Source organism: Heliangelus exortis, chromosome 11 (assembly GCF_036169615.1).
Source record: "Heliangelus exortis chromosome 11, bHelExo1.hap1, whole genome shotgun sequence".
Lineage (NCBI taxonomy): Eukaryota > Metazoa > Chordata > Aves > Apodiformes > Trochilidae > Heliangelus > Heliangelus exortis.
The window spans coordinates 2,838,575-2,863,103 of NC_092432.1; the positions used below are offsets into that span (position 1 = coordinate 2,838,575).

Sequence of the window (24,529 nt, forward strand, 5' to 3'; positions counted from 1 at the left end):
GGCGCCGCCAGATGACGCGGGAGGGCGGGCGGGGACCGCCTGGAGGGGCGGGGCTGAGGGAGGGGGCGGGGGCGCCGCCACTTTGATACCGAAAAGCAGCGGAGGGGGAAAGAGCCCGGGGCGGAGAAAAGGGAAAAGGGAAAAGGGAAAAGGGAAAAGGGAAGGGAAGGGAAGGGAAGGGAAGGGAAGGGAAGGGAAGGGAAGGGAAGGGAAGGGAAGGGAAGGGAAGGGAAGGGAAGGGAAGGGAAGGGAAGGGAAGGGAAGGGGAGAGAGAAGAGGAAGGGGAAGGAGAAGGAGAAGAAGGAAAGGGAAAGGAAAAGGGGGGAAGGGAAGGGGAGGGGAAGGGGAAGGAGAAGGGGAAGGAGAAGGAGAAGGGGAGGGGAAGGGGAAGGAGAAGGAGAAGGAGAAGAAGGAAAGGGAAAGGAAAAGGGGGGAAGGGAAGGGGAGGGGAAGGGGAAGGAGAAGGGGAGGGGAAGGGGAAGGAGAAGGGGAGAGGAGAGGAAGGGAAGGGGAAGGGGAGAGGAAGGAAAGGGGAGGGGAAGGGGAGAGGAAGGGAAGGGGAAGGGGAGAGGAAGGAAAGGGGAGGGGAAGGGGTTGGGAAGGAAGGGGAAAGGGAAGGGGAAAGGGAAAGGGAAGGGGAAGGGGAAAGGGGGAAAGGGGAAAGGGGAAAGGGAAAGGGAAAGGGAAAGAGAAGGGGCCGGGCCGATGCTCTGTAGTGCCCCGCGGGAAAGGGTTTCGGTTACTGAGACTGCAGCCTCAGCCCGGGGCTCGGCTTCGCACCCCTGAGCGTGGTTTCTGTCACCTGAAGCTCCTGAGCCGGGGGAGCCCTAACCCCGACCCCCGAGGGCGGGAATTGCCCCTTCTGCCTCCCTACAAAGAGAAGGGGGGAAAATTCCAGGGCGGGAAGGGCTATGACATGGTGGGCACGGAGCTGGCAGCTCTCGGAGCTGAGCTCTGGTGGCTCCGGGCAGCTTTGGGGAGTGATGATAATTGACAGAATGTTTGCTTGTAAACCCCGGGTTCAGAATAACCACACGGGAGAGCCCACTTCTCCCAGAACATCAGAATAAAAATAGTTTACCAATCCCCTAATAGCATTCTTGAGCACCGTGGGAAGAGGAATTATTTGTGTAGGTTTTAACTTCGTGTAAAATGCACACAGGGATTCCCTGCGTGTCCTAATTCACAGTGCCTGCCGGTAAGAGCTTAGGAAACACGGAATGAGAAAACATGGGATGAGAAAACATGGAATGAGAAACTCCAGAACCATTTCCCACATGCCAGTGAAAACAACTTGGGATCTGGCTGATGGTTTCTGTCAGAGAGGTACGGGAGGGAAGGATCGCTGAGCAAAGTGAAATTTGGAGTAATTTTTTCCCCTTTTTCATCTCTCTTTGCCTGTAGTGAAGGCTCTCGGGAGTACAGGAAGTCGGGGCTGAGTTTTTGGCAGCCTTAGGCACGAATAATTAATGTTTTGTTTGCAGCGAGCTGACAAAGTAGACTTAAAACTCCCTCCTCCTGAGCCACTCATCCTCAGCACTGATCGGGCTGTTATTTAATCTGATGCCTTGGACACGGGGTCTGTGATTTTTAACTGAAGATTTATTTCCAGGTGAAAGTTTCCTGGCAGATTGAAAGCAAAAAATCTGTTTTACACACAGAGATAAGCAAATAAATTTTAAAAAGCTCACAAATCTTGCTTTCCTGCTGCGTTTGAACTCTGGAGTGGAAAAAAAAACCCAACAAAGCAACCTGGAATGTTTAGTTATGTGTAATATTGGGCCAAAGACACAGGGGATTAAAAAAACCCCAAAATTAAAGGTGGATTCTTCCTCAGGGCAGGGAAAGGGGATCTGAGGAGGAAGCAGGACACCAATCAATCTCTTACCCCTCTTGCTGCCCAGTCAGAGACCCTGGAAGCATCTCCAAGAAGTGAGGAGATCCTGCTGGAGAGGCTGCTCCTGAGTACATCCCGAGGAGAAGACTCCTGGGCTCAAGGTTCAGCTCACGCCAGTGGGAAACTGGTTTTATTTCAAGCACATCACTCCTAGAGGTGCCTTGGCCGCCTCTCTGCATCCTGACACTGCCTCCTCCCAGCAAGTTTCTCCCGGAGGCTTCAGCTGAGGGAAACAAGAGTTTTACCCTCACACCCACCACAGAAGTCAGGGAAACTTATATTGGGAGACTCATGGAGGGACCTCACCACTCCCTACAACTCCCTGAGGAACCTCCAGGCCGAACCAGGCCAGTGAGAGCCGTGCCGAGCCGTGCCGGGATGGGACGGGGAGAAACGGGACGGCACAGGGAGAGACAGGACGGGGAGAGATGGGCTCAGCCTGGCTTGGCTTGGCCCGGCTATCCCCAGCCTGGCTCAGTTCGGCTCTCCCTGGCCTGGCTCTCCCCGACCTGGCTCAGTCTGGCTCAGCTTGGCACAGTTTGGCCCAGCTCTCCCCAGTCCAGTTTGATCTGGCACGGTTTTGCCCGGCTCTCCCCGGCTCGGATCTCCCTTGCCCAGCTCGGCTCGCCCCGGCCCCGCCCTGTCCTGCCCTCTCCGGCCCAGCCAGGCATGATTTGGCCCGGCTTTCCCTGGCCCAGCCCGTCCCAGCCCTTCCCTGCCCTGCCCCACCCTGCCCTGCCCTGCCCTCCCTGGCCTGGCCCTGCCCGGTTCTCCCCAGCTCGGCTCTCCCTGGCCCGGCTCTCCCCGGTTCTCCCTGGCCCAGCCCGACTCTCCCCGGCCCGGCCTGGCCCAGCTCTCCCCAGCCCCGCTCACCCTGGCCTGGCTCTCCCTGACCCGGCTCGTCTCCCCCCGGCTCTCCTTTGCCCTGCGCTGTCCTGCCCTCTCCGGCCCGGCCAGGCACGGTTTGGTCTGATTTTCCCTGGCCCGGCCCTTCCTTTCCCTGCCCTGCCCTGCCCGGTTCTTCCACGACTCAGCTCTCCCTGGCCCGGCTTGGCCCGGCTCGGTACAGTAAAGAAAGTCTTTTAGATCTATAATCAAAATCTGCCTGCCTTGTGGTAACTTAGCAGGACTTGGTAGTCCCTGCTGTAACGCCCCCATGTCCATCATTTGTGAACTGATCTTCTTTAGATCATGCAGCAAACGCCATTTACCAGATTTCTTTGGAACGGTGAAAACGGGCGTGTACCCCGGGCTTGGGGATGGTGGAATGCGTCCAGCCTCCAACTGTTCATCTCCTGGTTCTTTTACAGGTTGCAGCTTTCCCTTTGTTAACGCCACTGCTCTTCCCACACGGGTTCACCAGAGAGCCAGGTTAAGGAAACAACGGGCGGCTGCTCAGCAGTGACTCAAAAGGTTCCTTATCAGTAGTGATGATCGCTTCTAATTATCACTGAGCACGTCACGGCCCATTAGCACCTGTAGATTACCGGGCAGGTCCATCACACACACCATCAGGGTTACTGGGATCTCTGAACGTACACTGACTGGTACTGGTTTAGTGCTCACCTGTGTCGTGGACCCTCCCCCGACAGCAACGATATTAGAATGGGGCAATTTTAAGGGTGGGTGCTTTGCCCACAGAGTCATTCACCCTGACTGCTTTAACATGGCCCTGGCTTAAAAAAAAAATAAATAAAAAAAAAGGTTAATATCTGCTTTATCAGGACGTGCTTCCTCTACAGAACAAGGACCAAACCGTGCAGAGTGAACATTGCTGTTTATTTTAACCCCAGGGTGACTTATTACTGAGTGTCACTCTGAGTGCTCTTTTAACCCTGCTCATGCCAAGAGCTTGAGCAAATAAACTGGAAGTTCCTCTGGACCTCCTAAGGGAAAAGGTCATTCACCTCCTGCTGGGAATGGACCCACTAACGGGGTGGGTTGGGTTGGTTTTTTTTTTTTTTTTTCCAGGGGCTGGAGGGAACCTCACCTGCTGAACTGTGCTTCACCCAGGACTCGGGAGCAGAATGAATCACACACAGCTCGTAGCAAAAGGAGGGGAGGAGGAAGGGAAGACCTCCTCACCCTGCTAAGGCTCTGCCAAGGAGAAGGCTGCAGGGCTGAGAGAAGAAATGTGATTTCCTCCCTGCTGGCAGGAGTGTTTCTGGTGAGTTAGCAGAAGGGAACTGGTGCACTGGCTGTGGGGTTAATTTGTAGCTCTCTGGAAAAAAAAAGGATTGTTTGTTTAGTTCAGTTAGAGGCTTTATTCCAAGCTCAAACCCTTGGGAATTTTAAGCAAAGGCTGTGGGACTTGTTTAGGGAGAGACTGGGTGGCAAGGGAGAAGCAAGCTGGGGTAACTCCTGCATATAAACAGCCTGGAAAGCAGTCAAAGAGAAATACTTAATATAACTCAGATTTGTTCTTTAACTCTTGAGTTTACAGAGGTTGCAAACCAGCACAGATTGCGTTCTTGCTTTAGGATTTTAAATATTCAGCAGTTGTGTTCTTTAACTGAGCTTGGTACCTTTCTCAACTCACCCATCCATTTGTATCTGGGTGGGTGGCTGCCATTCTGTATCTTGTATGAATCCCAAAGATGGGAAATCCAGCTTTTATAATTCCTTTGGAATAAGTGACACAATTTAATGCAGTGAAGATAAGATAACCACCAGAGAAAGAGAGGCTGAATGACAAAAAGGAGACTATTTTACTATTTTAAGTGCATTACTCCTTACTCTGTAGTGAGTAGAATGTCCAAAGGGTCATAATCATCTTTGATGGACTTTTCAGAAGACTTTTTTCCTCCATTTTTACATATATCAATATTGTGAGTATCTCAGGACTTCTCATTTGCAGAGAAAGAGCAACATCTGGCTTGGTGAGCAACCTCTAATGTTATTCCTGATAAAAACCAACATACAAAGCTGCTGGGGACATGTGTGTTCCTGCATGGGACAGCCCTGTCACTGGCTTGTGCCAAATTCTACAGCACCAAACCCTGAGCTCTGCCTTGCACATGTGGTAGGGCTCATATCTCCAAAGGCTTCCTTCAGGATTTTACCATTCAGAGGGGTCACTTCCCAGTTTTCTCTTCTTTTCTGGAGATTTGAGGATGCCACTGAAGTCCACAGATCCTGATTTTGAACAAGAGGATTTGGGACAGCACTGGCAAGTGACTCTTTCTTCCTGGAATACACACACCACACAAATTTTGCAGCTTTCAATGTGAAAATCCTATTTCCAAAAAAAAAAAAAAAAGAAAAAAAAAATTTACAAAATTATTTAGGCGTAAATGTAAACTTTAAACAACAGAGGCAAAATGTTTCTTTGAGGGGCCTCTTTGTTCTTTCTGCCTCCTTCCAGACAACCTTAAAATGCAGGAGCTTCCTCTCATTTGAGCTTCCCATGTTGTGCTCAAGCTGGGAAGCAACCTCAGAAAGGTCTTGGGTGTCTTCAGAGGGCTCGAGACCAAAATCCACACCTCAGAGCTGCCTGAGGGCTCATCCCCATCCAACAGCAGTTGGATATCAGAGTTGTCTGGGAAGACATCACCCGTGTTCTCTTGGCTGGTTTGGTGACACCAGAGTGGAGGCATCAGGCAGAGCAGCCATGGGAGGGAAGCTGAAGGAAAAGACTTCAAAAATCTTCCTTTCAGCCTGGGAGATCCAAACCCTCCAGAGCATGTCCAGCTCAGCTGTGGGAATCTTTCCTTACTGGGCAAACTGGTGGTGCAGGCAGTGTTCTGGACCCTGCTCAGGCTGGAGTAGATACAGCAACACTTTGTTTTGTGGATAAATGAAACTTCCAAAGTAGCCTGGTCAGATGTAGATGTAAAAGATCTTTAAAATAAGTTTGTTTGTTTGTTTCCTGAAAATATTTGACTTGAATTCCCTGCTAACACAAGATGAACCCATTCTGCTCCCACTGAGAAGTTCCAGCCTCCCACATCCTTGGTGACCACTGACTTAGGAAGTAGCAAAGGAGTCTGAGCAGCTTTCTTGGCATCCCTGCTGTGCCTGGTAGCTTTAGAGGGGGTGCCAGGAGGGGGCCCACAAGCTATGAAAAACCTTTGGAAAAAATCAGCACCAGGCACCTCAGCTGTTCCTGCTGGAAAAACCTCTGGCAGAAGATCCAACACATTTAAGTTGCACTTCTTAGTAGGGTGGAGCAGACTTGGAACCTGATTTCCTTGGCACCAAGACTTTATTTCCTCCTTTCTGAGGGGTGATCCATGCCAATGAGCTCAAACTTACCTGGGTGCTGGGATAATTTTCATACAAAAACCCCAGGGAGCAGCTTCAGCCCTACTTGGTGAACCAGAGAGCCAAAGAGGACCACGGATTTCAGAGCCCTCTCCTCAAGGAGTTGCTGAGGGGTGGTTTTCCTGCAGCAGGGAGCAAGGCTCTGTGCCTGCTTGGCTATAAAAAGTGAACTTTGAATTGTGAAGCCATTGGGAAGGGGAGGGGGGGAATAGGAGCAGTCATGAGGTCTCTAACCCATAGGACAAATGCCTCCCTGAGGAGTCAGCAGCAGGGTTGGTGACACAAGGGGACATGGGTGGCTCAGGCAGTGCCAGCCCATGCTACCAAGGTAGGTGGAGGCTGAGAGTCTCAGGCAGTCATAAAAATCTTAAATCTTCCTGAAATCATTGCTGGCCTCTGAGGGACACACGTGTGCTGTGGGCTCATTCACCCACGGGTGGGTGATGGCTCAGGTGAGGCTGAGAAGGAAGGGGGGGGAGAACCAACCTGACCACATCCAGCTCACAGCAGATGGACAGGAGAGGTCCAGATCCCTCCAAAGGATGTGAAGAACTGAGCTGGACAAGCATCCATAAAAGCTGGATTGATGCCACTGATAAAAGAGGGACTAAAGGTCAGGGAGGAGCTTTCTGCTCCCCTGAGGGATGGGAGTTACCTGTGGCTCAATGGCAAGCCAGCTTTTCCTCCTTGGGGGGCTGAACCCTCCACTCCCTCAGCTCCATGCCCTTATCCTGCCACCTGTGGCTGGGCAGAAGGTATCCCTGTGCCCAGGGATGTGTTCCCTATGCTCATGGCAGAGGAGCAGAGGGGTTGATTGGGGAGGAGCTGGTTCCCAGGAGCTGCATGGGGTCACCAGGGCAGAAAGCCTTGGGCCAGACCTGCTCTGCTGTCACCTCAGTAGCTCCCAGGATGTCCACACCTTGTCCTGGCACCTCACGCCACAGATGACAGATGTCACAGCTTCTGGGGTGCCTCTGCTCCCCAGGAAGAGGGAGGGGAAGTTTCGTGGGCACGAAGCTGTTGAAATCATCATCATTTCCACTTGTGGTTTTGTCTCCTTTCGTCTGCTGGACACAAGAGGGGAAACATCCTGACCTGCTGTCCCCAGGAGGAGTAGCTCACAACTTCCAGGGCTGCCCCAGGGGCACAGCCCAGCAGGACCTGGCAGAGAACCCCAGGAGGTTGCCCCTCACCTCCCATCTCTCTCCCTTTTCCAGGTGTCTGCACACTGAGGAACCACCAGTGAAGGTGTGATCCACCCCAGCTGCCCACACAAACATGAAGTTCTGCTGGATAATCCCATTTTTCCTGCTGCAAGGTAGAGTCTTGGCTTTGAGGCTCCTGGTGTAGGTGAAGCTCACCCCTGCTGAGGTTGGGCTTCTTCTCAGGCTCTTCCCAACACCCAGCTCAGCAGGGGTGACAACAAGACACTGGACACCTCCAAGAGTTGCCAGCAAACCAGTTGGCCTTATGGCAAAGCCATGTCTTAAAGACCCTAATTCCCTAGGAAGAGGATTTCTTCCTCTCCATAGGACTTTTCCTCCACCTACACCAGCAGCAGCCTGGCTCAGCCATGGGGAAAGTTTCCTGTGCTCCCAGCACTGTTGCAGTCTCTTTGGAAAACACTTAGAATTCATCAAATCATAGAATTTTCAAGGTTGGAAGGGACCTTTAAGATCATCCAGTTCCAACTCCCATGGAGCAGAGTAGAGGGGGAGAATCACCTGCTGGCCACACTTCTCCTGCTGCAGCCAAGGATCTGGTGAACAACCAGAAACCTGACCCAGGGAGATGTTTTTTGAACCCAGCATCAATGTCTGGGTGTGCAGAAGGATGTTGCAGCTGACACTTCAGGCTTAGAGAACCAAACCTGAAAGACCTGAGCTCCAAACCTCCTTTGGTTCCCCAGAAACAGAGCCATTGGAGGCAGTTCCCAGTTACAGGATGGTTCCTGTAGGTTCCTGCTGTCCCATGCCTTCATCCAAGAGGGAAGTACCTAAAACATGGATCTCCTGGTGCTCAGAGGGTTCTGAAGGGGTGGTTTGGAGGGATGGCCATGGGCTTCAAGGCCCAGAAGAGAAGAGATAGGAGGGCAAAGGCTTCCTCCCCAAAAGGAGGAAAAGTGATAAGCAGCTCTTGAAATCAGCTCTAGAATATTTAAGAGGTTGAGAGGAAATGGGTTTAAGCTGTGCCAGGGGAGGTTTAGGTTGGATATTAGGAAAAATTTCCTTACTGGAAGAGTGGTGAGGCATGGGAATGGGCTGCCCAGGGAGGTGGTGGAGTCACCATTTCTGGAGGTGTTGAAGCAGCATTTAGATGTGGGATTACAGGAGATGATTTGGGGGTTGTGGGAGCTGGATTACAGCTGGACTCGATGGTCTTGAAGGTCTTTTCCAACCTGAATGATTCCATGAATCCCATGTCCTGTGCTCAGGAGATGGCCACCTCACCCACGGGTTTCTTTGCAGGCACAGAAGCTTTCCTGATGAAAAATGCTAAAGCCAAGCTGTGTTTACAAGCCAGCCCAACCCCTGGGAATTTACTGCTGGAGGACTGTAATCCAGAGTCAGCTTTCCAGGACTGGTCTTGGCAAGGGGACTGGTTGCTGAACCGTGGCACGGGGAGCTGCCTCTCCCTGCTGAGGACCAGCACCCTGCAGACAAGTCCCTGCAGCAACCTGGGCCACACCAGCTGGGACTGCTCCAATTCCCTGCTCTCTCCTCTGGGCAGCAGCCAGGGCTACCTGGTGGCCAACAAGGGAGGAGTTGCCCTCAGTAATGGGCAAGGGCTGAAGGCCCAGTGGCAAGATGGTGGAGATCAGAGCATCTGTGAGCAGAGAGCAGGTAAGGGATGCACCAACACTGCACCCACGCAGGGTCCTGAGGGCTTTCCAGCCCTGCTGCCCCTGGGGTCTGCAGAAACACCCTCCATTTCTTGGCTCATGAGATAAGGCTGTGCCCTCAGGGCTGCCTTCTGCTGGCTCTGAGATCCCTGCAGGAGGCTGTCTGTAGGCTGAGGTTTGCAGTGAGCAACCTTTGTGTCTTTCTGCTCTTTCCCTCCACAGCAGAGCAGGAGGTGCACGTCCCTGCAGCCCTTGCCAGCACCCATGGGTATGACCAGAGAGCAGGGAACAGCACCCTGGGGATGGGGATGGCTCAGGAAGAGCTGGAGGAGCTGCTCTGGTTCTTCCGGAGGGAAGATGGTGAGTGGCACTCATGTTCCTCAGATCCACACTTCTTAATCCTCCTGCTGGGTGAACTCAGAGAATCACAGAAAATTAGGGGCTGGAAGGGACCTTAAAAGATGAAGTCCAACCCCACCTGCCAGAGCAGGGGCACCTCCAGCAGGACACACAGGAACACATCCAAGTGGGCTTGGAATAACTCCAGGGAAGGAGACTCCACAACCTCCCTGGGCCAGGGCTCCCTCACCCTCATAGTGAACAAATTCTTCCCAATATTTATATGGAACCACCTGTGCTCCAGTTTATAACCATTGCCCCTTGTCCTGCTGTTGGTCACCCCTTGAGTCCATCCTCCTGGCACTCACCCTTAGATATTTCTAAACATTTATGAGGTCCCCCCTCAGTCTCCTCTTCTCCAAGCTCCTTCAGCCTTTCCTCATAAGGGAGATGTTCCTCTCCCTTCAGCATCTTGGTAAGGATGGAATTCCCCCAAGAGGTGATGAACATCAGAGCTACCAACCCTTGGTCTCACCTCCAGAAGAAGAAAGCCACAGGTAAAGCCTGCCATGGGGCTTTGCTGAGCTGCTCTCTCCTCCCAGCAAAGGTTTCAGCTTCTTCCACAGCTTGCCCAGAGAGCAAAGGTCTGGGTTGAGCAGTGATTTTTGGCAGGGTGGAGGTAGGAGGTTGATATGAGCAGGTCAGTGCCCTGAGGGTCAACTTCAAAGCCATAAAAAGAAAGATAAAAGAAAAAAATCAAGGCCAGAGCACCCACTGCCATCCCTGCTGCACACCCCAGCCCCTCTCCCAGGGCAGAACCCAACTGTGGCACTGGGGGAAGGGCTGGACAGGGGAGGGACCCTTTGAGCTCTGCAGCCCTCAGCCTGGCTCCCACCCTCAGGCACAGCTGCTCCCAGTTCAGGGGCAAAAAAAAAATGCTTTTCCACTATTTAGTGGAAAAGCCACGAGGGGCAGATGTGGGTCTGTGGCCAAGGTGGTGGAAAGCAGCTGCCCAAGAGGGAGATACACCTGAGGTTATCTTCAAATAGTCCTTTGGATTATTATCCTGAAATATCCCTTGGAGGGTGTCCAGAGAAGGGCCATGAGGATGCTCAGAGGGCTGGAGCACCTCTCTGTGAGGACAGGCTGAGAGAGTTGGGATTTTCAGTTTGGAGAGGAGAAGGCTCCAAGGAGACCTTATTGTGACCTTCCAGTACCTGAAGGGGCTGCAGGAAAGCTGGGAAGGGACTTCTGAGGCTGTCAGGGGGTGATAGGACATGGGGGATGGATGTGGGGAGATAGAGGTGGGGAGACTTAGATTGGAAGTTAGGAAGAAGTTCTTCCCCATGAGGGTGGTGAGAGCCTGGCACAGGTTGCCCAGAGAGGGGGTGGGAGCCCCATCCATCCCTGGAAGTTTTTAAGACCAGGCTGGAGAGGGCTCTGAGCAACCTGATTTGGTGGGAGGTTCTGATCCATGGCACGGGTTTGGAACTGGATGATCTTAAAAGTCCCTTCCAACCCTGAAAATTCTGTGATTCTATGAAAAATGTGAGCTGGGTGCTCTGCTCTGGGTGCTGAGCTGAACCCCAGCAGCACCTCTGCCCTCATCCTGCAGCCAGGCCATGGCACTCTGAGCTGGGGTATTCTCAGGACATGCTTGGCCAGGCTCTGTAGGACACACTGACACTGCCTCTCTGTGCTTTCCTCCAGCATCAACATGGAATTACTCTGTCCTTGCACTTTCCTTCATGGCCATGACTTTGGGTCTTGTCCTCCTGGCCATTAATGTTGTGCAAAACAGGTGAGCCAGGAAAATCTGGAGGTCTTTGGTGTGGGGTGATGTGCTGAGACAGCTCCAGGCAGGCAGACGTGGGTTTGGTGGGGCAGGGCTGAGATATTGAGCAGGACAAAGCCCTGGAAGATGGGGGAAGGACCAAAGAAAAATTCCCTTTGGTTGGAAAACCCAGCCTGGCTTCCTGCTCTCCTCATGTGTCACAAATCTTTTCACTTCTCCAGGCTCTGGATCTTCTCTAGCAGAGCATCTGCAACAGATGTGGGGCTGTTGGGAGGGAAGTGACATTAAGTGTGTGTCATGTGAAGTGCTCTTCCATAAGAACAGGGACATTTAGGGACCCCAGAGCAGGACTCCCCAACTTTTCCCCATCTGCATTCCTGTGATGTTCCCCTGGGCCATCCAGCCCCACCCTGCAGCTGAGGAACAACTTGAGCTTTAAAATGAGAGAAGAACAGGTAATGTCACAGGGCCACCAAGCTTTCCTGGTGAGGAGGGCTCACTGGGTGCTCCTGCTTGGCTTTTGGGTGATGTTCTCCCAGGAGGAACCTTGCAGCCTTGTGTACTGAAACACTTCACATCACTGCCACGGGCTTGGCCCACAGCAGCTCGGGTGTTCCTAGGGCCAAGGTGTGACAATGTGACATCCTCAGGGGGTGCTGCCTGTCCCCAGATGCAGGCTGAGCTTGCTGCTTCACCCTGCATTTCCTTTTTGTTCAGGAAAAGGAAAATCCACATGTACAGAGAAGCCCAGCAGGCTGAGCTGGGAGCCAAGCAAGCCCTGATGCCACAGGAATACAGCCCCACTGAAGCTGAAGAGCAGGAGCTGGCACCCCAGGATCAGAGATCAGGAGAAGTGACAGTCCAGTGGAAGGATGGGACTGTCACCTCCCTGTACACAGAACGACCTGAGGATGCCATGTAATGGCTGGGGGGAGTCAAACCATTTAAGCCCTGAGGAACACTTCAGGATGTCTCAGCTCCTGGTGATGGAAGTTTAAAAATGCAATTTAGCCTGGGGAAAGAGAGGGAAAAAAAGAAGAAAGCAGCAGAGTTGCACCCACAGAAGTGGCTCTGGCCTCAAGGCAAACCCGTGCCTCCAGGTTTCAGCTCCCAGCTGGATAGTTGGCTGCCTCCCCCTTCTCTCCTGCACCAGATTTCCCTCTCTCTCAGATCCCTCCACCACACGTGGGTGGGAGCTGAGCAGGGCAGCAAGTGGGATGCAGGAGGTGGGAGGCAGGAGGTGGGATTCAGGAGGTGGGATTCAGGAGGTGGAATGCAGGAGGTGGGAGGCAGGAGGTGGGAGGCAGGAGGTGGGAGCTTTTCCTGCAGTCAGCCAGGGAACTCCATCAGGAAAACAGCCACACTGGAGCTGAGGCACTTCTGTTCTTTTCAGAAATTCTTTATTAAAATACTTTCCAAAGTGGTCAATTGCAATCCCATATTGAATATCCGTATCAGTAAGGTCATATACATATATATATGTATATATGCACAAATATACAGGTGGATATTTTACTCTGCAGAGTAACTGCTGCTCCAGGGAGAAGCAGAAAGTTTAACCTGACACAGCAAATGAAACCAACTGCAGAGCCCTTGGCGCTGGCCTGGGGACAGGCAGGGTCTGGGCTGCTTTAGGATTCACTTCATGCCCTTCCCTGGGCCTACGTTGAAGTCACGAAATAAATTAAGACATTTTTGGAAATCCATCAATCTTTTAAACTGAGGCTTTTCAGAACGGGTCCTCGTCAAGTGAAGCATCTCCCCTGGCAAAGCCTTTGTTGAGGAATGCTGCAGTGTAAAAAGTTGGTTAAAACCCCAACTATTTTGGTATGGCTTTCTTCCTGCATGGGAATTGGTCTGGGATACCTGAGGCTTTCAGTTGGCTGAAAGAGGATCTGCACCTTTCTCGTTTGGATTAAATAAAAATAGAAATTCCTCCTACTTATTGCTGGGTCAGGGGACCCACCAGACCAACCCGAGAGGTGCCTCCCTGCTTCATTAATGATTAATTAATGATCCCATTCCTGTCTCTGTCTGCCCAAGCCCTGGGGACATCCCTCACCCTCCTGGTGCTGCTCCAGGAACTGCCCAGATCCTCATGGAAAGCTGGGCTGACCCAGTGCCATGGCAGGACAGGGTCCAAACAGGGTGGCAGAGCCTGAGACGGGGGTGAGGGGCAGGCAGGGAGATCCCAGAGATGATTTTGGCTTCTGAGCACCCCACCTGCCCACCCAATTGTCCCCACAGCCACAAATCAGGGCCACCCTTGGCCCACGGGTCCCTCCCGGGTGGTCTGAGCCCTTGTGGGGTGAAAGGGGTCTCGGACCTTCAAGGAGCATCCTAAAAGATCTTGAAACCTTTCAGCAAGGTGAGCGTGGGAGCTTTCCTCTTGCTCTGTGCCCGCGAGGACTTGACGGTCACCAGCTTGGCCTGGGCCACCGAGGGGATCTCCTTGTAGCTGACAGTGGAGAGGGTGTTGAAGGTGCAGCTGGGCAAGCTGTGGCGAGTGGGCAGGGCCACCGGGGTGGCCACCAGTGGGCAGGGCTGCTCCTCGGTGACCAAGAGGGGCCGGAGGATGGGGCTGCCCTCCGCCCAGCGCCGCGCCTCCCGCACCGCCTGGTGGAAAACCTGCTGCACCCCCAGGAAGTCCTGGCAGGCTGACACCTCAAAGAAGAGGCACCCAAACCTGCTGGCCAGGGACATCCCTTCAGCTGCTGGCACCTGCCTGGCAAGAGAGGAAGGGAGGGGTGAAGCATCCCTTGGGATGATGCCACCAACCTGAAACGGGGAGCGATGGGGGACGACGGAGCCCGTGTCACCCTCCAGAGCTTGTCCAGGGGGGTGCCCACCAACCAGGGGGTTGTCCACCTCCTGGCACAACCAGGGGCCATGAGTCTCTACAAGGGGTTTGTTTTTCTCCAAATCCCAGAGCGAGGGGCTGCGGGGGGTCCCTGGGGGATCATGCAGTGTCCCTCAACCCCCACACCATGGTGCAGGGGGTTGGATGGGATGGGGGAGCACTGGGAAGTGGGGAGGTCCTTGCTGGGGGTTCAGCATCACATGTGGCTCAAGGAGCTGCGGGACCAGCACTCAGCATGGCCACTCAAAGGCCACAAAAACACACTTGGGGACATCCAGTCCTGGCAGCAGGGACAGGGGGAGAAAGGGCTCCAGGGAAAGGGCACCCTGGGAGGGGAATGAGGAGCTGGAGAGAGCTCAAGCCCTGCCTGGGGATGATGACTGCTTTACCATCCAGCTGAAACCACCAAACACATCATCCCCGTGACAGGAGAGCAGAAACCTCGGAGTTGTGGGACTTTCCCACCTCCCAGAGATGTGGGAGGACACGGCAAACACCCACACAGGTGAAAATAACCACCAAAAAACTCGAGGTTTGGGTTTCGCATCCCAGCTGGAGGGATTTGGGGGGTGACCTGTGAGCTCTCCCCTCCAGGAACAGGCAGCCTGGACCCTCCCCCAGTACCTGTACTGCTCCATGTCCAGCTTGTTGCCCAGCAGGAGCGTGGGGCAGCGGCGTTGGCAGCCCCTGGCATGCAGGGTGAGGACATCCAGGTAGCGCTGGCAGCCCTCAAAGCTCCTCCTGTCCTCGATGCTGTAGACCACGAGGAAGACACTGGCCCAGTGCAGGTAACGCTCGCAGTTCCCGGGGCCATCCTGGGGGCAAGAGGAGCAGCAGAGCTGTGGGTCCAGCCACGGGTCCAGCTGTGGTCCAGCTGTGCTCCAGCCACGTCATGGCAGGTGGTTGGCACCAGTGGTGGCCTCGGTGCCTCACCTGGTCGGCGGTGTCCATCACCTTCAGCAGCACGGGCTGCTGGTCCACCAGCTCCTCCGAGGTGTAGGTGTCCTCTGCAAAGGAGAAGTTGTCAAGGTGGGGTAGGGTGTCCCATCGTCTTCAAAGCCCTGGGTGCTTGGAGCACCCCTGGGGTGAGGAGCATCCTCCCCTGACACCTCCCACCTCGCTCCTTGCTGAGACATCAGAGGGGGAAGGAGCCTGGAGTGGCCATCACTGCCCCCAGGACTCAGCCCTTATCTAAATGCCACGACCTGGTGAGATAAAGCAAGCTGGGGCTTGACACCACGCTGTGTCCCAACAAATCAGGGCAATGGAGCATCCCTTTTTTTTGGGAAGGAGGGCAGGCAGAGAGAAACTGAGTCCTTCCCCCCCAGAAGAAAGATGTCTTGTCCCAGCTGGGTCCTGACGGGTGCGTTTCAGAAAGGTTTTGATGTGGGAAGATGAAACCACATTCCCACCAAAAAAAAAAAACAACATGGGAGGAGGAAAGGATTTCTCCTTCTTTCTTAAGAGTCACTGAGCTATTAGGAGCTGGAGTTGGTTCTGGGACAAGCTCCAGATCTCCCTGATAAATCATTTATGGCTCTTCCCAGCACCCTGGAGCCGAGCCTAGGAAAAGAGTTATTAATTACTTAAATGAGTGGACAAAAAAAATGCCCAGAAGGGGCTTTGTGACCCCCCCGGTCCCCCTCTCCAGCCCTTCCCCTGCCCCACACCCCCAGAAGCAAGCAGAAGGCACAAGGTTCTCCCTGGAAACCCCAATAATTCAGCTTTTAGGATGTGGGGGATGATGAGAGGAGCCAATGTTTCCCCATGGGACATACCCTGGGGAGAGCACTGCTTTCACCTCTGTTTTTGCAGGCACATTTGGGTCAAATCCAACCCTTCCAGTGTTTTTCTTGCAATTTGGAGACTGTTTTGTTATTTTGGTTTGGCTTGGGGTTGTTTTTTTTTTTTTGTCCCCTTCATGGGAAACGCCGGGGAGGGGAAGGATGCTGCTTGGGAGCTGATGGAGGACAAACCCAGGGGAGAAAAAACACCCGTGGAGAAAGAAAGCACCTTACCCAGGTTGGGATCATATTCACTTATGAACCTCTTGGTGAGAAACTTCACGGTCAGGGCTGCAGGGGGTGAAAGGGGTGGGTGAGGTGGGGGTCACCCCCACCAGCACCCCCCCAGGTGCCCGGCCATCCCCGTGGTGTCGGGGTATCCACCTCACCTGACTTGCCAGCCCCTCGGCACCCCAGGATGGCCACGTGGCACTCGGCCAGGGGGCTCTGGGGGGGCCGCTCGGCGCCCGCTCGGGGTTTGCCAAACATCGAGGACATCCTGGGTCCTGTGGGAGAGAGGGGGTCAAGGGGGGACAAGGGACACCCTCTGCCATGGCAGGTGGGGACCTTCCCGTGGGGTACTCCATGGGGACCAAGTCGGTGTGCTCCGTGGGGACCTTCCTGTGGGAACCACGGTGGGGTGCTCCATGGGGACATTCCTGTGGGGATCACATCAGGGTGGCCCACAGGGACCTTCCCAAGGGGACCGCGGTGGTATCCCATGGGGATCACGGTGGGGTGCTCCATGGGGACATTCCTATGGGGATCACATCAGGGTGGCCCACGGGGACCTTCCCAAGGGGACCGTGGTGGTATCCCATGGGGATCACGGTGGGGTGCTCCATGGGGACATTCCTATGGGGATCACATCAGGGTGGCCCACAGGGACCTTCTCAAGGGGACCGTGGTGGTGGCCCATGGGGACCACAGAGGGGTGCCCCAGCCAGTGGGAAAAGTGGGCTCAGCCACACCAGGGAGAGGGATTCATCCTTCTCCACCCACACCCTAGAGCCAGGGCATCCCCATCCCATCCTGAGTGCCACCCCCTACCCCCCAGGCAAAGACAGGGACCCCCCTCCATCCCACTGCCCTCCCTTTGCAGCCCAGAAAGAGAGAAACGCCACTCCCCACCTCAAATCCCACCTCAAATCCCACCTCAAATCCCACCACTGGAGGAGTCACGGGGCTCAGCGGGATGTGGGGGGCCTGGGGTCAGGGCTGGGGGAGCAGCAGCCCCAGTCCCACCAGATCTGCTGCTGGAGGAGGCAGATGGAGGCGAGCAGAGCTCCTGCCCCAGCCCCAGCCAAGCTCCTTGTAAGGCAAGTGGCCAGGCCAGCACTGCTCCTGCCACCCTGAGGACAGTCCCCCCAACAGGACACTCATCAGCCCTCCCAGCTCCTGGGGCTTCAAGCAGGGACCCACAGACCTCAAACACACCGTGTGTCCATTTAGCAGCCACTTCACTGTGTCACCAGCACCTCATATCCCCCCACATCCATGTCCCCAGAACCTGTCCCCAGCATCTCACTGTGTCACCAGGACCTCTCCATGTCCCCAGAACCTGCCCCCAGCATCTGACTGTGCCCCAGGCACCTCTCCATGCCCCCAGCACCTCACCGTGTCCTCAGCACCTTGCCACGTCCCCAGAACCTCTCCATGTCCCCAGAACCTGTCCCCAGCACCTCACAGTGTCCCCAGCACCAATCCATGTCCCCAGTACCTTGCCACGTCCCCAGAACCTCTCCATGTCCCCAGCACCTCACAGTGTCCCCAGCACCAATCCATGTCCCCAGCACCTTGCCACGTCTCCAGAACCTCTCCATGTCCCCAGAACCTGTCCCCAGCACCTCACTGTGTCCCCAGAACCCCTCCATATCTCCAGAAACTTGCCATGTCCCCAGAACCTGTCCCCAGCACCTCACTGTGTCCCCAGAACCCCTCCATATCTCCAGAACCTTGCCATGTCCCCAGAACCTCTCCGTGTCCCCAGCACATCTCTATGCCCCCAGACCCTCTCTATGTCCCCAGCACCTCTTCGTGTCCCCACCACCACTCCATGTCCCACCTCTCCCTGCCCCCCCTCCCCTGGCTGAGGCCGGAACACTCATTACACCTCCCGCCGGGGAGCGATGCTGCCCGCCCAGCCCACCGCACACCCAGCGCTTTGGGCACGGCCACCTCCTCTTCTTCCTCCTCCTGCTGCTGCTGGCAGGGGCTTTGCAAGGGGAAGCGGAGAAAAAAAAACTTTTCCCACCGATAAAAAAAATAATAATTAAAAAAAGAGCGAATGCAAGGGGGAAAAGGGAGCCCGGGGAGTACTCACCGCTGCCCGCACCCAGCCATCAGCCGGCACCCAGCGGGCTCCCAGCCCGAGGAGGTGGAGGAGGCTGAAGTCACCGTTGCCACGGCAACGGGAGGCATTTGGGACGGGGCTCAGCACCCGCAGGATGCGGTCCCTGAGCTGGTCCCGATGGAGGCCGGGGCTTTAAGCGGGGAGGGGTTGGAGGCTGCTCCGTGGCCGCTCCGGGCTGCTGCACCCCTGGGCTGGTTGCCCGTGAAGGCAGGAAGGATATTTATAAACCCTCCCAAAATAGTCTGGGAGTGTGGAAGTCCCTGCGAGCCCCGGGGATGGGGAAGGGGGTGGCGGGGAAGGGGTATGGGGATCACTCCCATGTGGGAAGCTGAACCCCCCTCTGGGGAACCCCCAGCTCTGCCCTCAACCCTTTTGGACTTAGTTGAAGGATGCTTAAAAGCAAAAACGGGGCTAAATGTAGGGGTTTAAGCTGTGTCCCTGTAAGGATCAGTGACAGGGACAGAAGTGCAAAACTTCTCCCCTAAATGGAGGTATTTTTTTGCAGGGGGCAACCTGCTGGGGCCACCACCCTGGGGTGATGGCTTTGCTGTCACAAAGTCACCTGAGAGCTCCTGGCTGTTGGGAGGGAGGAAAAAAAAATTATATCTTTGGCAATGGGGGGTTAATTATTCACCAAAAATAAAAAGCAGCTGCAGGGGGGGCCAGGGACCCTCCCATTTCTGACCCTCCCCAGCAAGGGAAAAATGGGGTTTCTAGCCAGAAAAGCTGTGCCTGGCCCATAAACAGGTGACATGCCACAAGGAACACCTCTTCACCATCACCCTCTAGGTGAGGTGGTGGGGATGCAGGGGTGGCAAAGCCCCTTCCCCATGGTTGGGCTGGATGGTGGGGAGATTATAAATCGGTATTTAGATTTAGGTTGGATATTGGGAAGACATTCTTCACTGTGAGGGTGCTGAGCCCTTGGGTCAGGGTGCCCAGAGAAGCTGTGGGTGCCCCATCCCTGGCAGCGCTGAAGGTTGTATGGGGTTTGGAGCAACCTGGGCTGGTGGGAGGTGTCCCTGCCCATTTGGAACTTTAAGTTCCCTTCCAACCCAAACCAAACGATGATTTACTGCCATCTGTTACCTCCCTGTGGCCAGAAACTCCACTTTTTAAAGGGGAAAAAAAAAAAAGTGTGGCAACATGCTGCTCCCAGCCACATAAATATTTCACCTTCCTGGGCTGGAGGATCCTTGAGAGCGGGGAGAGCAAAACCCATCTGGGCATCCTCCATGGGACAAGCCAGGACAGAACCAGAACCTCCAGCGTGCCCCACACCGTCGGGTGACACCAGAGCCCTGGCGTGTTTTGGGGGAAGCTGAGCTGGGCTGTGGCAGGTCCTGGTCACGAGCTGGGTTATCTTTAGCCCAAGGTATTTTTATCCCAGGGCAGCAGCGTGGCGGCGGTCAGGGAGGAGGCATCAAAGGGTGGCAGAGGCTGAGCTGGGACACGGCAGCCAGGAGCTCCGGGTGCTGCCCACCGAGGATGACCCCGGAGGAGGAGGAAGGCTCCCAGGTAGGACCCCCAGAGAGGGTGTGTATCTGGGTGGAGGAGCAGTCGTTCTGGGTGGAGAAGACCTTGCTGGTGGAGAGCAGCGAGTACTTCCGTGCCCTCTTCCGCTCGGGCATGAGGGAGAGCACCCAGGAGGAGATGGGGCTGGGGGAGCTGAGCGCCGCCGGGTTCCTCGCCATGCTGAGGGTGCTGGCGGGGGAGAGGCCCATCCTGGGCAGCGAGGAGACCTTCCAGGCGGTGGAGTGTGCTGCCTTCCTGCAGGTGAAGCCCTTGGCCAAGTATCTCATCCACTCCATCAACTCCGACAACTGCATCCTGCTCTACCAAGCCGCCGCCATATTCGGCCTCCTCGACCTCTTCCACTGTGCCGCGCTCTACATCAGGGACAGCTACGCCGAGCTGGAGGAGCACCTGGACTGCCTCTCTGCTGACCTCCTGGCCTACGTGGACGCCCTCTTGCCCAGCACCTTCGTGGCCGTGGGAGCCCACACTCCCACCTTCGAGTTCCTGGAAGACCTCTCCAGGACCATCTGCTACTTGGATGAGGAGACCAACACCTGGAGGACCCTCTCCTGCCTGCCGCTGAGTGCCAGCACCTTCCTGGCAGGCATGGCGACCATGGATAATAAGATTTACATTGTGGGTGGTGTCTACGGGGCCAGCAAGCAGGTGGTGGAGAGCAGCTTCTGCTACGATGCCGACGCCAACGCCTGGAGCGAGTTCCCCAGCCCCCATCAGCTGCGCTACGACGTCAGGCTGGTGGGCCACGAGGGCTACCTCTATGCCATCGGCGGGGAGTACGAGAAGATCTCCCTCAAGTCCGTGGAGAGGTACGACCTGGCCTCCAGCACCTGGACCTTCGTCTCCGACCTGCCCCAGCCCAGCACGGCGGCGCCCTGCGCCCAAGCCATGGGGCAGATCTACGTTTGCTTGTGGAAGCCGCTGGACACCACGGTCATCTACGAGTACGAGACCCAGCAGGACACGTGGCTCCCCGTCACCGAGCTGAAGAGGCACCAGAGCTATGGGCACTGCATGGTGGCCCATCGCGACAACCTCTACGTCATGCGCAATGGCCCCTCTGACGACTTCCTGCGCTGCGCCATCGACTGCTTCAACCTGAGGTCACGGCAGTGGACGGCCCTGCCCGGGCAGTTCCTGAACAGCAAAGGAGCACTTTTCACTGCTGTCATCAGGGGTGACACCGTCTACACCGTCAACAAAATGCTGACCCTCCTCTACTCCGTGGAAGAGGAGACCTGGAGGTACAAGAAGGAGCGGGCGGGTTTCCCACGCAGCGGCTCCCTGCAGACCTTCCTGCTGAGGCTGCCGAGGAGGGACCACAGCATCGCCACATAGCTGGCCCTGACCCGGGGCAGGATGCTCTCCTTGCACCTGGCTCTGCACCAGCTGCTCTCCTGGGCTCCTCTGGGGAGCTACAACGAGGTCCAGGAACACGTCACGTTGGAGGTGACACTGCTGCTCCTCCATGGAGTCATATCCAGATCCAGGGACATGTCACATCGGGCCTTGGGTGTGACACGACACGCTGCCGCTCCTCCACGGAGACAGGTCCAGGGACATGTCACATTGGACCTTGGATATGACACTGCTGCTCCTCCATGGAGCCATATCCAGATCCATGGACACGTCACATTGGACCTTGGGTATGATACAACACCCTGCTGCTCCTCCATGGAGCCATATCCAGATCCAGGGACATGTCACATCGGGCCTTGGGTGTGACACTGCTGCTCCTTCATGGAGTCATATCCAGATCCATGAACGTGTCACATCAGACTTTGGATGTGACATGAGACCCTGCTGCTCCTCCATGGAGCCATATCCAGATCCAGGGACATGTCACATCGGGCCTTGGGTGTGACACAAGACTCTGCTGCTCCTCCATGGAGACAGGTCCAGGGACATGTCACATTGGACCTTGGAGGTGACATTAGACCCTGCAGGAGGGAAAGGGGCTGCAGGCAGATGCTGCCAGGGCTCTGTGTGAAGTCCTACCAGATGTGGGCTGATGAGCCAACTGTGTGCAGGGTTTGGTGGCTTCTGCAGAGGACAGACACCAAAGAGATGAGAGGAGGGGCTGCATTTATTCCATGCACACCCTGAAGGTGTGCAGCATCCCAACTCCCCTCTGCTCTGATGGGAAATAATGAATTATATCCTGGAATTAAAAGGAAAGCTATATATATATATATATATAAACCCCCAAAAAAACAAAAACCAAAACCACCCTGTGTTTTTCATTACCCTTAGATTTTGAGGTTTGGTCTTTTTTCCCTCACTTCTGAAGGAAAAGCCCTCTGAAGGTTTTCCCAGATGTGGCTCTGTCCCGGGGCCCTACACGGTTCCCACGCAGCCCCCAGCTCCCCAGGGAGATCTCCAGAGCTGGGTCCTGAGAGGAGGAGGGGAGGTGGACAGTGAAGGAAAACATCTTCTGGGTGCTTAAGGCGCTGAGGGGTTTCTGAGACCTGGGAACCATCCATCACCTCCCCTGGGGTGCTTGGCACAGCTCCCGACTCCTCCAGGCTCATCTCTGAGCCTCAGCACAGCCCCAACGGGGTGGCAGGAACTGGTGCTCCTCAGAGGCTCATTTGAGCAAAGATTTGAGGAGATGGCAAACCTTGGAAAAATGAGGGTGCAAAAAGGGAAGGAAGAGAGAAAGCACCACCATGGTGAGGCCAGGCCAGGTTTGCAGAGGTGGGGACAAATTTTTTAGCAGGTCCTGTAGAGAGAGGACAAGGGGTGATGGTTTTAAACTGAAAGAAGGGAGGTTTAGAGTAGATACAATCACTCTAAAACAGTGATGGTGATGAAACACTGGCACGGTGGTAGAAGCCTCATCCATGGGAACATCCAAGGTCAGGCTGGATCAGGCTCTGAGCAACCTGATCTGTTTGAAGATGTCCCTGCTCACTGCAGGGGGGCTGGAATGAGGTGACCTTTAAATGTCTCTTCTCACCCTCTGACTCTCTGAGTCCCTTTTAGCTGAGCTCCATAACCAGATGATTCCCAGGAGGTACCTGGCTGATTCTGTGATTCTGGTACCACCACTCCTGTTGGAAGTTGCTCACCCTCAACACCAGCTCTGGGGACAGTCGGGGAACACAGAGCTGGGAGAGCATCAGGGATGAGGGCAACAGCAACCTTCAGCTGGTTCCCATCCATGGGGCAGGCTCCAGGCTGCCCATGCTACCCTGGCCAAGATGGAAAGGAAGGGAATACCAGCTGGGATGCCTCAAATGCCTCTGCTGCTGACCCACGCCAAGTTCTCAGCGGTCTCAAAACAGTTCCCACATGTGAGAAAAAAACCCCACACAACACCAAAACAAACAGGAAACCCCCAGCTTGCCTCCGGGGCCAGATTGAAACCCACTTGAGGAGCTTTGTCCCCACTTACCCTCTACCACCAGGCCAGGCCACCACCTCACTGTCACCCCCGGGATGGGGACAGCAGCTGGTGGAGGTGCTAAGGCTGATGGTGGCATGGGAGAGAACACTGGTGGACTTCACCCAGGTCCCCACCAGGCTGGGTTAGATTAGTTAGATCATTAGTTAGATCCTTGTTCCCTTCCCAGATGAAGGAAATTAATATTTCATGCTGTCTTCCCCTGTCTGCACACCTCGTGTGGAACCACGCTGCTCTCAAACCATTTCACCTTGAACAAACTGTTTAAACCCTCCATTAAAATAAAGTTAAAATAATTCTGTTACTAAAATATTTCTGTTGGGCTCCTCTGTGGCTCACCCAGGAGACCCAAACTTGGCAGGGTTCCCCCTTCCCTCCAGCTCTGCGACCGCCAAGCGATCCAACCTCTCCCCCCCACCTTCACCCACTGCCTTTTTTGAGACAGTTCAGGGTTTTATGAAGATATTTGCTGAAAAAAAGGCAAAAAATTTGAAGGTTTCAAGTGTAGCACCTGGGGGAAAGAGAAGATCTTGGCAGGCACAGATGATCCCAAGGGAGAAGAACTTGTTGCATCCGTCAAACCAGACCGTGATAAAAGTTATCATCAGGTAATTTTAAGGGCAAAGGGAGGGGGGGAAGATACAGTTCTTACCTCTGCAAGCAAGGGGGAAAATTGAAGAGCCAAGATCAAGCAAGTCTCTGAGGGAGAGGCTGCTCAGCCTCTGCACAGAGAGAGGGGACAATGCTGCTTGGCTCCACCAGGATTCAGCCCTCGATGATGCTGCTGGCACCAGCACAGCTCCTGTATCTCCCCCTTTCAACCTTCAGGGTCTCTACTCCACCAGTTTGAGGGAAAGTTTGATCTATTTAATCACAATTTAACCTTTTGCAAGTTTCTTTTTTCTTTTTTTTTTTTTTTTTTTGAAAGGTGACATCATCTTGGCAAGGAGGAACGTACCCAAAAGCTGTCTGTAGAATGGACTTGCCTTATAAGGGCCGTATCAAAAATAAAAGCTTGTATAACCAAGGGAAAGCTGGAGGAAAAACAGGGCTGGGAGCTTCAAGAAGAGCTTGGGAGCTCCTCAAAGATCCCTCTCCATGAACATCTCCCCACGGGTATTTCCCTTGGCCACACAAGGTGCAAAGTTTTGGTTTTTTTAATGCCATTAAGAAAGGTATAAAGTGACCTTGGGTATGGAGGAGGCAAGTCCTTCAAAACCTGGATTTGCCAGGTGTTCTTGTTGCATCCAGGGGAGGCTGAGGGCTGCCATGGAAGGGCTGAGGTTTGGCACCTACCTGGAGATGGAGGGAGAAGGGCCATGGCCTCAATGGCAGCAGGTCAGGCTGGGAGATTGCTTGGAAGGATACAATGGAAAAATGGCACTGATGCAACTGAAGAAGGCTTTTTCTCTGCTAGGTCGTGCCAGTTGGCATTTTCACAGGAAAAGACACAA

General features: G+C 54.7%; 3 protein-coding genes and 1 long non-coding RNA gene across 15 annotated transcripts; 2 read left to right on the top strand and 2 right to left on the bottom strand.

The window, feature by feature from the left end:
- Nucleotides 1-3,655: 3,655 nt before the first annotated feature.
- On the bottom strand, nt 3,656-10,346 carry LOC139800763 (uncharacterized). Of its 4 annotated transcripts, none has more exons than XR_011727908.1 (3): nt 9,877-10,329; nt 4,437-5,132; nt 3,656-4,118 (listed from the first exon to the last, which is right to left on the bottom strand). It is a non-coding gene; the product is annotated as an uncharacterized lncRNA (long non-coding RNA). The 4 variants fall into 4 exon arrangements; XR_011727909.1 differs by having other exon boundaries at nt 3,656-4,519; nt 4,627-5,132; nt 9,877-10,325; XR_011727907.1 differs by having other exon boundaries at nt 3,656-5,084; nt 9,877-10,346.
- Nucleotides 3,702-12,564, top strand: SLC51B (SLC51 subunit beta). Of its 5 annotated transcripts, none has more exons than XM_071754188.1 (7): nt 3,702-3,833; nt 7,378-7,478; nt 8,629-9,003; nt 9,225-9,362; nt 11,052-11,142; nt 11,854-12,348; nt 12,433-12,564. In XM_071754188.1, exons 2-6 carry the CDS (start codon nt 7,439-7,441, stop codon nt 12,056-12,058), a joined length of 849 nt encoding a protein of 282 aa, XP_071610289.1. In that variant the 5' UTR covers nt 3,702-3,833; nt 7,378-7,438; the 3' UTR covers nt 12,059-12,348; nt 12,433-12,564. The 5 variants fall into 5 exon arrangements, with proteins under 5 accessions (XP_071610289.1, XP_071610287.1, XP_071610286.1 ...); XM_071754186.1 differs by lacking the exon at nt 3,702-3,833 and adding an exon at nt 3,929-4,064 and having other exon boundaries at nt 12,419-12,564; XM_071754185.1 differs by lacking the exon at nt 3,702-3,833 and adding an exon at nt 3,929-4,064.
- Nucleotides 12,515-23,983, bottom strand: RASL12 (RAS like family 12). 4 transcript variants are annotated; one of them, XM_071754192.1, is made up of 7 exons: nt 17,393-17,474; nt 16,936-17,258; nt 16,170-16,286; nt 16,015-16,071; nt 14,930-15,003; nt 14,621-14,811; nt 12,515-13,861 (listed from the first exon to the last, which is right to left on the bottom strand). In XM_071754192.1, the coding sequence occupies exons 3-7, from the start codon at nt 16,276-16,278 to the stop codon at nt 13,477-13,479; spliced, it is 816 nt and encodes a 271-aa protein (XP_071610293.1). In that variant the 5' UTR covers nt 16,279-16,286; nt 16,936-17,258; nt 17,393-17,474; the 3' UTR covers nt 12,515-13,476. The 4 variants fall into 4 exon arrangements, with proteins under 4 accessions (XP_071610293.1, XP_071610295.1, XP_071610292.1 ...); XM_071754194.1 differs by having other exon boundaries at nt 17,412-17,464; XM_071754191.1 differs by lacking the exons at nt 16,936-17,258; nt 17,393-17,474 and adding an exon at nt 23,728-23,983.
- KBTBD13 (kelch repeat and BTB domain containing 13) lies at nt 18,888-21,895 on the top strand. Of its 2 annotated transcripts, XM_071754177.1 has the most exons (2): nt 18,888-19,651; nt 19,910-21,895. In XM_071754177.1, exons 1-2 carry the CDS (start codon nt 19,622-19,624, stop codon nt 21,005-21,007), a joined length of 1,128 nt encoding a protein of 375 aa, XP_071610278.1. In that variant the 5' UTR covers nt 18,888-19,621; the 3' UTR covers nt 21,008-21,895. The 2 variants fall into 2 exon arrangements, with proteins under 2 accessions (XP_071610278.1, XP_071610277.1); XM_071754176.1 differs by having other exon boundaries at nt 18,891-21,895.
- Nucleotides 23,984-24,529: the final 546 nt, after the last annotated feature.

Coding starts and splice junctions, on each gene's coding strand:
- SLC51B (XM_071754188.1), top strand. CDS start 7,439: ATGAAGTTCTGCTGGATAATCCCATTTTTCCTGCTGCAAG. Junction 9,363..11,051: donor GTTCTTCCGGAGGGAAGATG/GTGAGTGGCACT, acceptor GCTTTCCTCCAG/CATCAACATGGAATTACTCT. Junction 11,143..11,853: donor ATTAATGTTGTGCAAAACAG/GTGAGCCAGGAA, acceptor CTTTTTGTTCAG/GAAAAGGAAAATCCACATGT.
- RASL12 (XM_071754191.1), bottom strand. CDS start 16,278: ATGTCCTCGATGTTTGGCAAACCCCGAGCGGGCGCCGAGCGGCCCCCC. Junction 16,072..16,169: donor CCGAGGGGCTGGCAAGTCAG/GTGAGGTGGATA, acceptor CACCCCCTGCAG/CCCTGACCGTGAAGTTTCTC. Junction 14,812..14,929: donor TGATGGACACCGCCGACCAG/GTGAGGCACCGA, acceptor TCTTGCCCCCAG/GATGGCCCCGGGAACTGCGA.
- KBTBD13 (XM_071754176.1), top strand. CDS start 19,622: ATGACCCCGGAGGAGGAGGAAGGCTCCCAGGTAGGACCCCCAGAGAGG.